Below are 16958 nucleotides of genomic sequence, written 5' to 3' on the forward strand. Positions count from 1 at the left end.
CGTTAGCATCAACGATCGAGTTGATTTTTTTTCCCCTCAACCAGTAATTAATTAGCCCACAGTCTCCGCTTTATTACCAAATCGGACAGCAGAAGAGTCAATACATCCCGCTGCTTCGCTCGGCTTTCCTTTTGATAACTCAAGACAGGCAGAAGAAAGAGTCAATAATAACAAAACATTCCCCCTCCATTCATTCAACGATGCTTTGCTGGGGAGTCCCGAAATGTCACTGGGATCTTGGGGTCTGATAATGTTCCCCCACCCCACTTCCCCTTTCCATCAACCCGTACAAACAGAGAGAGAGAGAGAGAGAGAGAGAGAGAGAGAGGGAGGGGGAGGGAGAGAGGGGGGGGGGGGGAGGGAGGGAGAGAGAGAGGGAGAGAGAAAGATCGTCCATTCATAATCAAGACTTCAATACTGCTGTGAACCAGAAACGGCCTCCCTCAAACAACATGGAAGACTGTCACATAATTATGTTCCTTGTCCATTGTCAACAGATAAGACCGCTACACATACTGGCCTCGTCCTTTATCAACATGGAAACACAGCTAAATACAGGTCTTGTCCTTTATCAACATAGAAGATTAATTGCTACGCGTGGATCATGCACTGCTAAATACATGCCTTGTCATGTCCTTTATCAACACAGAAGATTGCTACACGTGGATCATGTCTTTTACGTACATGGAAGATTGCTACATATCGGCCCTGTCCTCTAACAAAATGGAAGACTGCTAAATACAGGTCTTGTCCTTTATCAACATAGAAGATTAATTGCTACACGTGGATCATGCACTGCTAAATACATGCCTTGTCCTTTATCAACACAGAAGATTGCTACACGTGGATCATGTCTTTTACGTACATGGAAGATTGCTACATATCGGCCCTGTCCTCTAACAAAATGGAAGACTGCTACATATAGGTCTTGTCCTTTATCAACATGGAAGAGGGCCACGTGTCGATCACGTCTTTTATCAAAACGGAAGACAGCTACTCAACAAGGAAGACTACTATAAGCGGGACCTTGATCAATGTGGAAGCCTCTTAAAAAAATGGATCCTGTACAAGGAAACAGCAATGACTAAAAGAAATACATATATTATGAAAGATGTCTTTTAGTCTTACACTGGGTCGTTTATCATGAGAAAGACTGCAACAACAACAACAACAACAAAAAAAAAACAAAAAAAAAAAAATTACCATCGGGAAAATGACAAAAAACCCCGAGTCCTTTATCACCAGGAAAACTGTTTAAAGCGAATTCTTTACTACCAGGAAAACTGCTAAAATAAACCATAAAAAATCGAGTCCTTTTCTACCATGAAAGGTGCTAAAAATAAGTCCTTTACTATCAGAAAAACTGCTAAAGGAACGAGTCTTTTACTGCCAGGAAAAATGCTAAAACAAGCCCTTCAACACCAAGGAAACCGCTAAAAACGGGTCCTTTACCACCAGGAAAATTGCTAAGAACGAGTCCCTTTCCGCCAGAAAATTTATTAAAACGAAACCTGTACGATCGGGTGAAATTTGCTCCAAACGAAACCCTTACCATGCAAAAATAATGGCCACAAGCGTGTCCCTTATCGAATGATCGATTACAACATACGAAAGCATTTCCAGCAAAAGAGACCCCGAACGCTACAGCTGACGGGATGGGGTATCAATGTGGATGCCACCAGAGCAACTAGAAAAAATCCAAACTACATAACCACCACTCCAAAAATAACAACCACACCGCCTCCGTTCTCCATTAATTCAACACACCGTGAATAAACTGCAGCCGATAAAAGCGTCTCTGTGACTAACGTCACGGGCGTTCACATCACACGACACACCTTTCCGATGGTAGGTGAACTCTCCGTCCCAGAAATAAAAGAACCAATTGACACACATGGCAAACGGCTAATTACCCTTTCGTCTTTTGGGGGGCGGCTTCTTGATGCTATCGGAGCGTCGTTTACAGGCCCAGTAAAACGTTTTGTGTCAGAAATAACCCCGCTATCGATCATTTGACGACGACTAAACTGTACTTAGGTCTCCAGCTATCTAAAACTGTTGTACCGAAGTGTAAAGGGTTTCCTATTGCAGCGTTTCAAAACTCCGGGACTACCGTGAAAGTACCAAATGGATACCAAAAAAACAGGTCAATGTCTGCACACTGTTTTACTTTTAACCACGGCTATCAACGTAAATAAACGGTAACTCGCATGTTCTTTTCTCTCTTTTATTTCCTTTTCTTTTTCTTTCTTTCTTTTTCTTTTTTTTTAAATTATGTTATCTTTTTTTTTATAAAGAAAAGTTCTTAATCACCTTTATGAGATCATCATCTTGTTTTCCTAGCAGGAACTGCGCTGTCATTTCTGGGTGTGAAAAAACAAAAACCCAAACATTATCCATGCACGGAATCAATACTGCGTCATTCCCGCCCTCCTTGGCTTCCTGCAATCAATTATCTGTCCGCTGACGGTGACAAATCGGGAATAGAAGCCGCATATTGTTGACACGTTTTGGATTAATCAAACAAATACAAGAAAAACAAAACTAAAGAAGCTTCCATCACGTTGTATGCAAGACCCTTGCAAAGTAATAGATCCGACACACCCTTTTTGAACAGGTATTGGGCAAGACATACACTTAGAGAGAGCAGGACTGACGCACACCCTAGCTTTCTAGCTCTCAAAGAGTCCTGCGAACAAATATATGGGGTGGTCGATCCAAAGAGGTGTCTCCCCTATCCTCTCTCTCTCTCTCTCGTTTCATTCTACCCGGTGTGATGCCCAAGAACGACCCCACCCAAAATTACCTTCATGGAGTCATTGGGGGGAAGGCTAAAAATGTTTCCAGTGGGGAATTGGCCCGGGTGGACTCCAGCTCTCGCCCTGGTAAGTCTTCCTACACTTAACATTACAGTTTTATCACATTCACTAGAACACACAAAACAGTATATTATTTGTGGACAAGTGGGACATGGGATGGAGTCATTCTAGTTCTGCCTCAAGATGACCGCTCGGGATCTGTCATATCCCCCCCCCCCCTCCCCAACCCCCTCACCCCAGGGCGAAACCGGGAGCCGAACCCAGACCCTCACGGCGACACTGTGTTGGCAGCTAAATTTTATAAGCGTCTTAACCATTCTGCCATCTTCATGTATCTACGTGACAGGCGCTGTGAAGGGGAGCAGAGGTGCTGCTGATGGGCCAGATCAATGGGGGAAGGAGGTGGGGAAGGGGTGATGGTGGGTCTGGGAGGGGGCGGTAGGAAAGCCGGGCTACAGGCACAGGAGAGCGACAGGTGAGATGTATGGGAGGAGGCTATAGCCTCCGTCGCTTCTGCCACCACTTCGTTCAGTCATGCCGGCGAAGCACGTGCAACCCGCCTATTGACACCTACCTCTCGGCAGGCTGCAACCAGTCTATGAGGTCAACCTGACCCGTTAGAAATTATTGCTCCATTATCACACTTAAAAAAAAAAAAAATTCAATTGATAACTCGATGAAACCCAAGAAAGTGTCGGATGTGATGTTATCTGTCAAGGCAACCTGTCGGTATTTGTCACGGGTGTGTGTGTGTGTGTGTGTGTGTGTGTGTGTGTGTGTGTGTGTGTGTGTGCGTGCGCGCGCGCTTTCGTATGAGTGTGTGTGTGTGTGTGCAAGCATTCTGTCTGTATGACAGAAGCATACACACACAAATAAACAAGGACATACGCGCGCGCGCGCAAGCGCGACAAATCGTGTACACGAACAATGAAACTAAAAGTCATATGGCTGAAAACAAAGGACACACCACAAAGATCCGTAAAGGAGAACGTACAGTCTTCATTCCAAACAGAACACTTAATGTAACCATCAACGATGTCCTCCCCAAAAAGAGCCGACTGGAGGAGAGAGCGAGAGAGAGAGAGAGAAAAAAAAAAAAAAGTGGGTGGGATGCGCCTTTGCGTTAGCTGTGCTTGACTATGTGTGTATACATATGTATGTGTACATAACTACATGTATGTATATGAATGTGTATTGTGTGTGCGTGTGTTTATGTAAGTTTGTGCCTGCCTATGTGTGCGTATGTGTTAGGGTAGCTGTTAGATACACATGTATGTTAAAATGTATGTATGCAGCGTGTGTGTGTGTGTGTGTGTGTGTGTGTGTGTGTGTGTGTGTAGTCACATTTTGGTGTGTGTATGTAACATAGATATGATGTATTATGTTAACAAAAGCGTTTTTGTAAAGCACCTAGAGCAGATTTCTGGATAGTGTGCTATATAAGTATCCATTATTATTATTATTATTATTGAAATGGAGACATCCCGCAAGACCATCGGTGTGGGGTGGGTACTAATCATTTATTTTCAAGGTATGAGGTCCCCGCAGAGCCAGAACAACAGTTATGTGTTTTCACCAGTGTAAATATACAGTTAACTGAATAGTTTACTAGAACACTGAGAAGACATTAGTCACAGCTTATACTATTGTACTGACTCACTGACTAAAACAAATGTATCTGAATTTTTTTTTTGGTTTAAATACGTATTCAATACATTAGCTTTCTCATATCAACTGATCAACTGCACAATAAAAACGATTTAAAACTCTACGTCTGATGTCCCACCGACGGAAGCGCTTTGTGTCTTGAGATAGATTATTTAAATTAATAGATTAATAAATAATCTATGTTACTGATGAGCTAAAGAAGTAAACTTACCCATAGTGTTGATGTTTGTCGGGTCCAATCACAATGTAGCTTGTCCCCAAGTTCGAGTCTATCAATAAGGAAGCGGTATAAAGTCTCACACCACTGCACTGCAGATTTTTCTCAGACTGTCCACACACACACACACACACCAAAGCGGAGAAACTGGTATTGTCGATTCTGTCACTCAAAAACAAATTCTACAAACAGACCTCCGAGTAATCGGTATTCCTCGGTTATCTGTTATTTTATTTTTAATGCTTTGTTATCGCAGCAAACCACTTTTCTGTTATTCTATTCTGTTTTTAATGCTTTGTTATCGCAGTAGACAATGCACACAGAACTGTCACCGTCCAAGCAGCAACAAATAAAACACCAGCAAGTGAAGTCAACCTGGAAAAAACAACCCCGAAAACTGCTGCACACACATGCAAAGGACTGACTGCTTGTCCACTGCTGGCTCGTTGCTTCAGCTTCTGCAGGCAGACTGAGGCTCGTCAGGGCGATCCCCAAAACATACAAAGACCCCACCCCCACCCCCTCCGACGACCCCCTCTGTCCTACCTAACCCCGTTCCCCTCTGGCCCTTCCTCTCGGCATACCTTGCGTTGCAACTCATTCACTGACTCACCTGCATGTGGACACACACACACACACACACACACACACACAAGCTAGCAAACATTCCCCTCATCCCTTCGGCGTCCATCCATCCATGTTACAGATTACTGTTTGTTTGGGTTTTTTTCCCCTGTCACCGAAACTCGTTACTTCCTCACTCAACACTACCACTAGGGACTTCCAACACTGACTGTCTTGTGATGGCGTTGTGGTGAAAACCGGGCTGGCTTTCATGGGCAAACCTAACAGCGCGAAAGTTTTCCTTGCGTTCATAAGTTTCCTTCGTCTACACGAATTTCATACGCTTATGAAAATTCTTAAGTTAAAAGCTTTGCAAACTCAGCACCGCCAAGATCTTTTGTAAAGCGCTCTTAATTAAGATCGCTTGCTCAACCCTGCGCTGCAAGTTGTCACGAATTTTCGGAATTTAGATCTTTCAACTGACTGCAATGTGAAGCTGATTCGGAGGCCGTGGACTGTGTGGTTTTTGTTGTTGTTGGAAACGTCCAGGTCATCTGCAACGGAACTGCCTGACGATTGAGCGAGTTAACCTTTGTGGCTCTGCGACTATTTTGGAACTGGTGAGATGTTCATTGTGGGGAGACACACAGTGTTAAAACAATCATTTAACAGAATGACTGATCATTAAACAGCGTGACCCAGTACAAATATATATATATATATATATATATATATATCGCTTACGGTTAACAATTCACTTTCAAGTGAAACGATACCCTTTGAAGAGAAACAATACCAAATACTTTTATGCTTGAAAAGAAAAAAGAAATAAAAAAAGAAAAAAAAGTAGGCATCAGATCACTTAAATGACTGCCAGACACAAGGAGGAAAAAAACAACCGTTTCTGCGATGGAAAATTTATCTTCCCAATAAATGAACAATATCCAGTTCAAACAATTTACATGTGATATATTAAAAAGAAAAAGGAAGAAGAAAAAAAGCACCTTGTTTATCTTCCGCCCTTGAACAAATTGTACTTATTGGTCTTCACCGACTTTTTATCAAGTTTGAACTCGCAGACCCTTTTGGTTTACAGAAGTACATCAAAATAGTTTCATCATTTTAGGAGAATAACGAAACCGTTTCTTTTTACTTAACGAATTCACAATCGATTTCCCGAAAACGTTTCTAACTTACTAAAAATTCACAAACGACTTCCCTCAACAAAGATGGTTCAAACAATCATTTAAACAAACAAACAAAAAGAACAAATGCGAACTTTCTCTATGTTTGTTGTATACTGCGTAACCGCAGAAACCTCCCGATGTTTAAGAAAGCACAACACTTGCAGCTGACACCGACAACACCTGCATCAATACATGCAGCCACTACTACCACCAGCAACAGTAAACTTTGCGCTGTGAGAGTGGTTTGTTGTAGTGCTTCTCTTTTCAACAAACCACAGAACGTTGGATTGTTACTCTTGATCACACCACCACACCTTTCCTTGATGCGCGCAAGTGAAACACTGACGACAAGAAGACACGTATAGGCTCTTGACAGACACACACACGTGCACACACACACACACACACACACACACACACACACAAAGCAACAGTTCAAAGCATGCCTGGGGGGGATGAAACCATGGCACTTCATCTTCCAGACAGATCTTGGGAAACTTTTCGCCCAAGGTGAAAAAAACTTTTTTTTATTTCCTTTCTTTTTGCCATCTTCAAGCCATACACAACCACCTTTTATTCGGCGGCATGTTAATTCATTCCGCTTCCTCTTTGATGGTCATGGCTTAACTGCAGTGCAAAATGTATAAGTTAAAAGGGAGATAGAGATAGCGGTGGATAGAGGGTGGTAAAGACAGACAGACAGAAACAGAGTCAAACAGAGACAGAGAGACAGAGCTTCATGATATGAACTCATCACGTGATTAACGTTTATTTCAATGTGTGCAGCTGGGACGGGTTGCTGCTTGAGAGAGAGAGAGAGAGAGAGAGAGAGAGGGGGGGGGGGACAGGGAGAGACAGATTCAGACAGACAGGCAGAAACAGACAGACCAGACAGAGAAACAGACAGAGACTAAAAGAATGAAACAGCAGAGTGGAGACAGACGGAGAGGCGAACGAGCAAGCAAGCGAGAGAGAGAGAGAGAGAGAGAGAGAGAGAGAGAGAGAGAGAGATTCAGATTCTGATGGTTTAATCGTATTTGGGCCACAGGCCTATATACAACCAATACATAAATAAATTAGTAAAAAGTAAATAATGGCGGGGAGGGGGTAAGGACAACGGATCACACACACACACACACAGAGATAGAGAGACAGAGAGAGAGACACACACACACACACACAGAGAGAGAGAGAGAGAGAGAGAGAGAGAGAGAATTTGAATAAATAAATTTGAATAAATTGTATTTTCTGAGGGTTATACAATATGCAAACTAATGCTTTTTTTCATGCAGCCCTCGAAGGGGAGATAGATAAATAGATAGATAGATAGATAGATAGATAGATAGATAGAGAGAGAGAGAGAGAGAGAGAGAGAGAGAGAGAGAGAGAGACAGACAGAGAGAGAAAGAGAGAGAGAGACAGAGAAAGAGAGAGAGAGAGCGAAAGAGAGAGAGAGAGAGAGAGAGAGCGAAAGAGAGAGAGAGAGAGTTAAAAATCTGATCAATGTAGAAATTCCCAAGCCGAGATCCATACTGAAAGATCTTCAGTATGGCAAATCCCTGATAAAACGCTGGACTGCAGGTTGGGAAGAACACCGAAGTGGGCCGGGAGTGGGGACAGACAAATCTGCCGTCATGGAGACGGATGGTTGTTGGACTGAAGAAGAGGAGAGAAAGGCGCACGAGGTGGTGGTGGGGAAAGCGATAATCAAGACGCGAGTAGCATGACAACAACCACGACCCCTCTCTCTCTCTCTCACGGAAAAAAGGGCTACTGCTGGAGGGAATGGGGGGCGAAGGCCCTCTGGGGTCGCGATCCCTGTGTAGATAACAGCAGGTGGAGCCAGTGTGTGACTGGCCCAGGCCATAGACATAATTATACAGTTGTATCTCTCTCTCTCTCTCTCTCAGTGGCCCAGGCACGCGTCTCGACGAGACAGCTCCTCTGCCCCACAGCCAAGGCTGGCCACGCTTCGAAGTAACGAACCTGAACAATTTTATTGCAATCTTTCCATCTCTTCTTCCACTCCCCGTTACCCCCTCCCATACCCTCCCTCTTTTGGGGATGGGGGAGGGGGAAAGTGGTGTGCGTGTGAGGGTAGGGGGGCATTGCTGTCCACAGCCCCCCTCCCGGACCCCCCCCCCCCCCCCCGACCCCCCAGGTGAGATGAGTAAAGACAGCCATGAAATGATGAAAGGTTATTATGTGGGTAATAAAATGGTTTTCCATTTCCTATCAGTCAAAAGATTATTAAAAAAAACTAACCACCCCCCCCCCCACCCCCAAACAGCAACAACAACCACCAACCCCAAAACAACAACAACAACAAAAAACAACAACTAAGACTGAAGAAACCAGGCTGTTGATAATATATACACACAATCCTCACAGTGGAGACTGTTCATATAACTGCATGATGTTTTCCTTCAATTCTTGACTGAACTGGCCTATGATCTGATATAGATCAGTGTTTTCTCTTCTTGGGGTTTCAGGTTCGTTGGTTACAATCTGGACAGCCTTGCCATGAAATTTAAACTAACTGAATAAATAAATGAAATAAGCAAATAGCATTATATATAATAATCATTTTAATTGTTTATAAGCAATACCAAAGGAATCCAGGACTATTTTCTGACAAACTTTGAGCCATCTTAATTTTCTCATTTCTTTTTACCTTCAGTCTGTGCCACTTGTGTGTGTGTGTGTGTGTGTGTGTGTGTGTGTGTGTGTACCAAAACAGGCCAATGGCACAGATGGATAGTAAAAAGAAATGAATATATATATCTGTATAAAAAATACTTCTCAAGTATTCAATGCATGACTATTGTACAACTATTTTGAAATTCTCGCCCATCGCGTGAAGACAGCGACTGCCTCATCTGCTGTTCTGATAGTCATAGTCGGGGCACGACTATTATACATTGTACAAAATATGTACAGAATGCTAACAGTTTTTGGTGTATCAAGCACATCAGCACATATTTCTGGCCACAAAGCTTTAATTCTTGAGCCTTGAAACTGAAAATGACAACAACAACAAACAATCATGTATGTGAAAAATTGATAAGCTCCATTAAAAATAACTTCCTTCAAAGGACTGGTGTTTGTGTCAAACTATCAGCGTGTGGTGTAAAATGTTGTGTCAAATGTCACCCACTGTGTACGCAAATATGCACAATATTATCATTAAGCTATCAAACACTGAATTTGCATGTCTGTTCACTTCAAGCCTGGTTTTAGCTGTAAAATTGACAAGCGACTGGCTAAGCTGTAAACTGCATCAACGACAGCAATAGGAGGAGATGAAGAGTGGGTGGGTGTGAAGGTTTGGGGGGGGGGGGGGGGTTGGAAGGAAGAGGGACAGATAAATGGGGGCAGTTGCCAGTTGCAGAGAGGCTCAAAGGCCCTGCCAGCCGGTTACAAATACACACACAGAGTACTTTGGCTTTCAGTTCCACTGAATTATGTACTGCATGCAAACCAATTTTAAAATGGCTTTCAATGCCACCAGCTTTGAATATTAATAGTTCAATCCTCAAGGTCAGTTACAGGGGTATCCACTGGGTAAGATGTCAAGCATGATCTCTATCTCTCTCTAAAGAAAAAAGAAAAAAAAAAAAGGATAGAATAGATAGACGGGGAGACAAAATTAATATCTTAATGAAAAAAAAAAATATAGAGAGAGAGAGACAGAGACAGAGAGAGACAGAGAAAGAGAGAGTTTCTATAAACATATATATGTTACAGTTTAACTCCCACCAAAGTTGTTTTTTTTTCCCCTTCATAATATTAACTGAATATTTTCATTTACACAGACGCAAAGTGGTGCTGTGTATAGTGTTCCAATCCATCCACAGAATTATAATAAACAGCTCCACTTTCCACACACCCCCACACCCCCACTCAACCCCACCTCTTCTATCTGCTCCACCCTGCTCTTCCTGTGTGCTGGGTGTGCTGCAGAATGATGATGAGGGGTCACAACAGCCCACACAATGGCTGAGGACAGAAGGCGGATGGGCCACACTGTCAATGCACTACAGACTGGGAAAAACAACAACAGTGTATCACTTATACTTCTTTTACTTTTTGTCACAGTAGATTTCTCTGTGTGAAATTCGGGCTGCTCTTCCCATGCAGAGCGCACCGCGACGGTGCAGTGCCACCATACACTGATACTGAGTAACTGTGCACCAGCTAGCTTCAAACTGCAACTTCCACTCCCCCCCCCCGTGCTCTCGTTCTCATAGTTTCGACACAATTTTCTGGGCCTTTTTGTCTCCTGTTACATGCATGATACTGCCTAGTCTGAGATGTAAAAAGCATCTCTTCACAGACGTGTGGTGCTGATTATCCGTAGTACATTTTCTGTAAAGTTGAACTTCAGATAGATTTTTTTTTATTCTAGTTGCCACCATTAATCATAAACACTGACAACTGACATTTCAGACCAGAGAAAATAGCAGCTGAATGTCAAATGTTCCATAATTCTATTGGTGCTTTTACAATGACTGCAATTGTGCAGTGATACCCATTAGTCCTGTGTGTGTGTGTGTGTGTGTGTGCGCGCGTGTGTGCGCACACATCCTTGTATGTTTGTGTGTGTGTATATACATACATACACACATACACATACATACATACATATATATATATATGTATATATATTAATATGTTCATACCAATCTTGAGTGATTTCTCCTGTTCTGTTAGGTATTTTCAGACGGACAGTATTTTCTTTTATATCTTCATGCACAACCATTGAACCACAAACTCTTCTTCTACTCTCCTAGTATCCCATTCTCTCATGATCTGAAGATGACACACATTAATGTCAGCTATAACTTTATGTGTTTACATACATCAACCAGTTTTGTTGATCTGGCAGCCTTTGAATGACCTTTCAACGTCAATAGTCTGTTCAGAACCAAAAGGGTTTTTCTCAGGTGTGTGTGTGTGTGTGTGTGTGAGAGAGAGAGAGCGAGTGAGTGCACGCACGCTTCATGTGTGTATGAGTGTGTGTGCGCTTGTAATAATAATAATAATAATCATAATAACAATTATAGTATAGTTTTTCTATGGCGCTATATCCAGCACCAATGCTGCTCAAAGCGCCTTACGTCATAGTTGACTATAAACATGCCTTAAAAAACATAACAACCGCTATCCAACAATGGAAAACATCCAGAGTGTTCATATGAATGCAAAAGCACACTAAAGATTATAAAAGCTATGAAATAAATAAGGCTCAGATTAAAACAAAATGCATTTTATAGACCCTTCCCCCCCCCCCCACACACACACATACAGATAGATAAATGTCCCTCCCTTACAGACACACACACACTGACATTAAATATCAACTGCACTAAAAACAAAATTGCATAAGAATTAAAATATTTCTTATTTTCTAACATAGCATTCTGTTCAGACATACTAACATGCATCACTGTGTTATTGCATGTGTGTGTGTGTGTGTGTGTGTGTGTGTGTGTGTGCGCGTGCGTGCGTTAGTGCGTGCGTGCGTGCGCGCGTGCGCATGTGTGTGTCTGTGTGACTACAGTAGAGAGCAGCTCCCACATTCCGTCTACCAGTATTGAGTGGGGGCTCTGAACCTTCTGAACCAACAGTAGTAAACTCTCACCAAGTGCTACATTCTTTTTATCAATGCTCCCCGGTCTCTCCGGGACAGGCACATGCATGGCTTATCATTTCAGTCATAACTCTTTCTGTCTGCCCGCTCCCATGGATAGAACTAGTATAGCTACCTCTCCCTTTCTGTTATAAATTTAATGTCAGTTACTTTCAAGGTGTCCTGCTTACTGTGCCTGTCCTTCAGCTCAGTCTGGGAAAGTTTTGTTCAAAACATTCCAGACTTTATTGAGCTATAGGAAGAGAACTGAAAAGTTATGCTGGGGAATTTTTCAGTTGTGAATACACAGACATGAAGCACACATTAGCTCATTATGTGTGCATATCTATCTATCTATCTCAACATCTGTCTATATGATATATATATATATTACATTATTACATAATATAAACTCTCTATCTATCTACAGACATGCACTTTCACCTCTTCAGTCTCTCCCTATTCAATCATTCCCTCATCACCTCATATAATCATGCAACAACAGTCACTGTAAATTATGCTGTTTCGACTGACAACACTTCACTTTCAAACTGTGTCAGTCACCATGCTTTCACTATTACAAATTAATTCCTAAGAACAACATTCCTCTTACCACTCTGCAGAGAGGCAAAAGGAAGAAGGGGAAGAAAATAAAAGAACTCTATTTCAAAATGGAGACTGGGAGAAAACACTGACTGATCGCACACAACAGAAGACCAGTGTCAGTTCAACAGACCCAGGGAAACAGGGGTGGGGAAAAAACAACAAAAAAAACAAGTGGAGTAAGTGCCTATGGCCACACTTCACTGACTGACCTGACCTACTGCTGCTCTGATTTCCCTGCCCTGCAGACCACAGAGACAGACAGAGAGAGACAGAGTTGAGGGTGTGGGGGGCTCGGGTGGGGTTGGGGTTGGGAAGGGGTGCGGTGGTGGGAGGGGGGGGGGGGTTGGGGAGGAGGGGGGTCCTGACATAAAACCGGCAGGTGAATCAGTCACCACACTCACATTACATTTCCACATAAACTGTTACTGACAGGGAGAAGTCCCAACTTGCTCTGTCCCAGCTCCTTTCCAGTGGAACACACAGGTTCCTTTCCAACTTTCCAACACAACACACATGCTCCTTATTCAATTCAACACGTATAACATGTGCTCCTTTTCAACACAAAACACACATATATCGTATGTATATACTACTGAACAGTTTCTGAGGACTCTCTGGTGAGGGCAACGAATAGACCATTTCACCTGCTAAACCTGAATGAATTATAAGGACTAAGTATGTCTGAAGATGAAATGTATTATTCAAACTTTACATGTGTATAATGTAAAAACACTATAATACATGTACACAAATCTATCGCTAATTTCCTGTCCTCACAGAAAAATAGAAGCACTGTAAACCAAAAACTCTGTTGTATTCATGAACAATACTATTTAGTCAAGTGTGTGATAGTTGTGAAACATAACAGATAAATTTCCTAAGTAACTAGTAAAAATTTACATGAAACTGATCTGTACAGCATGCTGATTAATTTTTAGTCAGACAAATCTGCAGGCACATATTTCAGGCCAACAGCTTGGTAGCAGTTAGCTGAGGACTGTGTGTGTGTGTCACTTCAGACCACCATAGACATGGATGCAGGACCCCACATTCAGGTGAAATGGGGGAGATAAGAAGAGAAGCAGGGTGGCGGTGATAAAGTAAATCACAGCAGTGCTTGACAGTGGTGACATTCTATACATATGTAGATCTATAGAGATCCTGAACAAGTGAGAGCCTCAGTTTCTATTGCATACGAAGAAAGTGTTGTGACAAGAACTTGTCAACATACAGCCAACAATTGTACCTTACGGTTTATCAATCTTTCTCTCTATCTATCTCTCTGACACACACACACACACACACACAAACATACATACATACATACAGACAGACAGACAGATATATCACAGAGAGAGAGAATCAATACAACACAGCACACCAGAGAACAGCACAACACTGAACATCATAGCACAGACCACCACTACCATGAAACACAGCATCTAGTATAGTGGAGTACAGTACTGTACGGTTCAACCCAAAGGAATGTATCACTCTTTCTACTGTAGTAGAGTATAGCACAGTCAAGTGCACTACGGCACAGTGCACTACAGTACAGCACCAATTCTGTGCGCAAGAGTACACTGCACAACAGTACAGCACAGTTCAGTACACCACAAAAGTACAGCACAGCACAGTGCACAACTGTAGAGTGCATTGCAAAGAATAGCTCAGTTCACAGCAAAATAGTACAGTGCACTACTGACAGTACAGTACAGTACAGTACAGTGTACACACAATAGTACAGTTCTATACTGTATTATACTGTACAAGTTAATTCAGTCCAGAACAAAATGCAGAACAATCTGAACCAAGGTACTATTTTCATGAACATTAACATGGAAACTTTCTGCTTACAAATACTTAATTCAATTTACCAAGTTCAAAATAAAACAAATAAAAAGGGGTTGGTGGCAGGGGGATGAAAGGCTTCCATTCAGTATTGCACAAACAGCTAGTATCACTATGATTACACCAATAACTACTTTGTAAATTCTGTACCCAGTTGTAAAGTTTCAGTTTTAAGGAGGCACAAAGCATATGAACTGATGCACTGATAGATGCTACATCACATAACTGTTTTTAAGTAGGGGCTTGGGGTGCAAATACCTGACCGATGCTTATACGATTATAGACCCAATATGTTGGTCAGACTTTGACAGCCTACTAAATCGTAAATGCTGCAGGAGAATATAAAACATGAAAATGAAATGGAAAAAAAAAAAAAAAAAAAAAAGAAAGAGAAGAAAGAAAGAAAGAAAGAAAAAGGCCAAAGTAAACAGGTAAAATGAACTGAATTAAAATAGAATAAAAATAAAAAGATACATGGACTGTGGGCAAATAATTGGAATAAAACAAAATAAATAAAAACTGACTGCATTTAGCAAATGTGCACACACACACACACACACACACCAGATACAAAAAGCATAAAATATAAGCATATATACATGACTTGTAGTCTCACAGACACAGCGCCAAAGCCCCACCCTCCACTGACACATGTATTCTCAGGCCCCACCCCTCCACATACACTTCTACAGTCATACATGTTGCAAAGTGTTGTGCCATTGTGAGGGGTGGGGTGGAGGGCGGGGGGGTCGGTATAGTGGCCGAGAACTGTTGGAGGATTACCTGGCACAATGCCACCCTGCCTTCCTGGACCATTCTTCACACTGTTATAATCCGCGAAAACATGAGCAGGAAGCGAAAGCACAACTACTCTTAACACCGAACGTAAACAAATCAATAGTACTGGTCCATGCAAACGTGCCCTCAACCACATGAGATGTTTGACACGTTACAACTTGTTTTTTGGTTTTCAAACATGGTAATAGTGGGATGTAACGATGCAAGGGTTTGTGATGATGAAAATAAACATGATCTACATTTTAAGGAAGCACTTTGACTCACCATTATCCTCGTCCCGAGCCGCGGTCAGGAATTTCACTTCAGGCAGATCGCCGCGAACAACTTTCTTCTCCTCCTTGTAATGTTGATCGGTTTCTGGATCAACAACAAGGAGCCGAGTCTCATCACCCCCTGCTTTGATCCTCCCGACAACTTGTTGGTGGTTTTCGTTTCCGATATTGGTACCATTCACCTCTACAATACGATCTCCAGCTTTCAGGCCAGCTGCTTCTGCTGGCGACCCTTCGTCAACTTTTCCAATGAACTGACCCGCTTTACCTTTCTCAGCGTGCAGATTAAAACCATAGCCATTGAAATCCGGCCACCTAACGATGTGACAGAGCCTAGGCACCAAATCGGGGCAGTATCCTCCGTCACCCATGTTGCTGAGTTGCTAATGTCAGTTGTGCCTGCAGCAAGTTTGCCCTGCCCACCTGTCGTCACGGGTAGCCTTTACTTTCGGGAAGTGTCGTGAAAATGGCGTCGTTGTCTGCAAGTCATGTGACAAGCCCTGACCAATAGTTTTCGCACTTCAGAGTTCCGGGGGCCGATAACTTCGTGAGAATGTCGTGCAGACGACAAAATATGAAAAGTGACAGGTAAATTTGTCAATTGAAAGGTGAATAAGCTGATAGACAAAGTACACATAAGACTGGAGACAACACCCTGACAAACGTAGGAGAGGAGTATGCGCTAGGCCCGCTGACAGCTTTATTTTTCTCCCCAAAGCGAAGCACGCGACACAAGATTTGGTTCAGCTGTCAGAAGCAACTGAAGCATGGGTAACGTTTGCAAGTACCGTTCAGCTGTGGTAAACGTTTGCATCTTCCAATGCATTTTATCTTATTATTCTAACGTTATTTCTTTATTCATTTATTTTTTGTCCTTTAGCATCCTAAATTCAGGAACCTATATTACCGGCAGTTTTTTGTGCACAGTGTATGAAATGATATTACCACTGGTTTGTATATATAAATGTGAACTTGTAATCAGCCATTTTCAGTAGATTTGGACTGTTATTTTGAACGTCATTTTTACTCAGTTTGATGCGGATTCAGTCACAAAACTAACGTGCCACCATCGTGCTTTTTTTCCGTTTTTGGGTCTCACAATCCATGAAAATGTAACTCGAGGTAAAACTGAGGTCGAGTACAGCAATTTGGGTCATCGCTTAAATGTGACTTTTTTCTTCTTCTTAAGTTGGAAAGGGGAGGGGGATGGGGGGTGGGAGGGGGGGGGGCGAGGGTGGACGTAGTAGGCTGACATTGCTTACTAGTTCAGATCCTGTTTTTATATATTAACTACCTATTTTTATGGTAATTTTCGTCAGCTATAGCTGAAGCGACATATTGTCA

At 42.3% G+C, this 16958-nt stretch overlaps 1 protein-coding gene across 5 annotated transcripts in view; it reads right to left on the reverse strand.

Moving 5' to 3' along the window:
* The window catches only part of LOC143286930 (Na(+)/H(+) exchange regulatory cofactor NHE-RF2-like), a 91180-nt gene extending 74914 nt beyond the window's left edge, over positions 1-16266 (reverse strand). The window contains exon 1 of one of the 5 annotated variants that reach the window (XM_076594886.1): positions 15607-16266. In XM_076594886.1, coding sequence (XP_076451001.1) covers positions 15607-15985 — 379 coding nt within the window. In that variant the 5' untranslated portion in view covers positions 15986-16266. Of the gene's footprint in view, positions 1-4698; positions 5100-15606 lie in introns of those variants that run through there. The other 4 variants (XM_076594888.1, XM_076594887.1, XM_076594889.1 and 1 more) reach the window with 4 other exon arrangements.
* Positions 16267-16958: the final 692 nt, after the last annotated feature.

The sequence above is a fragment of the Babylonia areolata genome, chromosome 10 (assembly GCF_041734735.1).
Source record: "Babylonia areolata isolate BAREFJ2019XMU chromosome 10, ASM4173473v1, whole genome shotgun sequence".
In the NCBI taxonomy this organism is placed as follows: domain Eukaryota; kingdom Metazoa; phylum Mollusca; class Gastropoda; order Neogastropoda; family Buccinidae; genus Babylonia; species Babylonia areolata.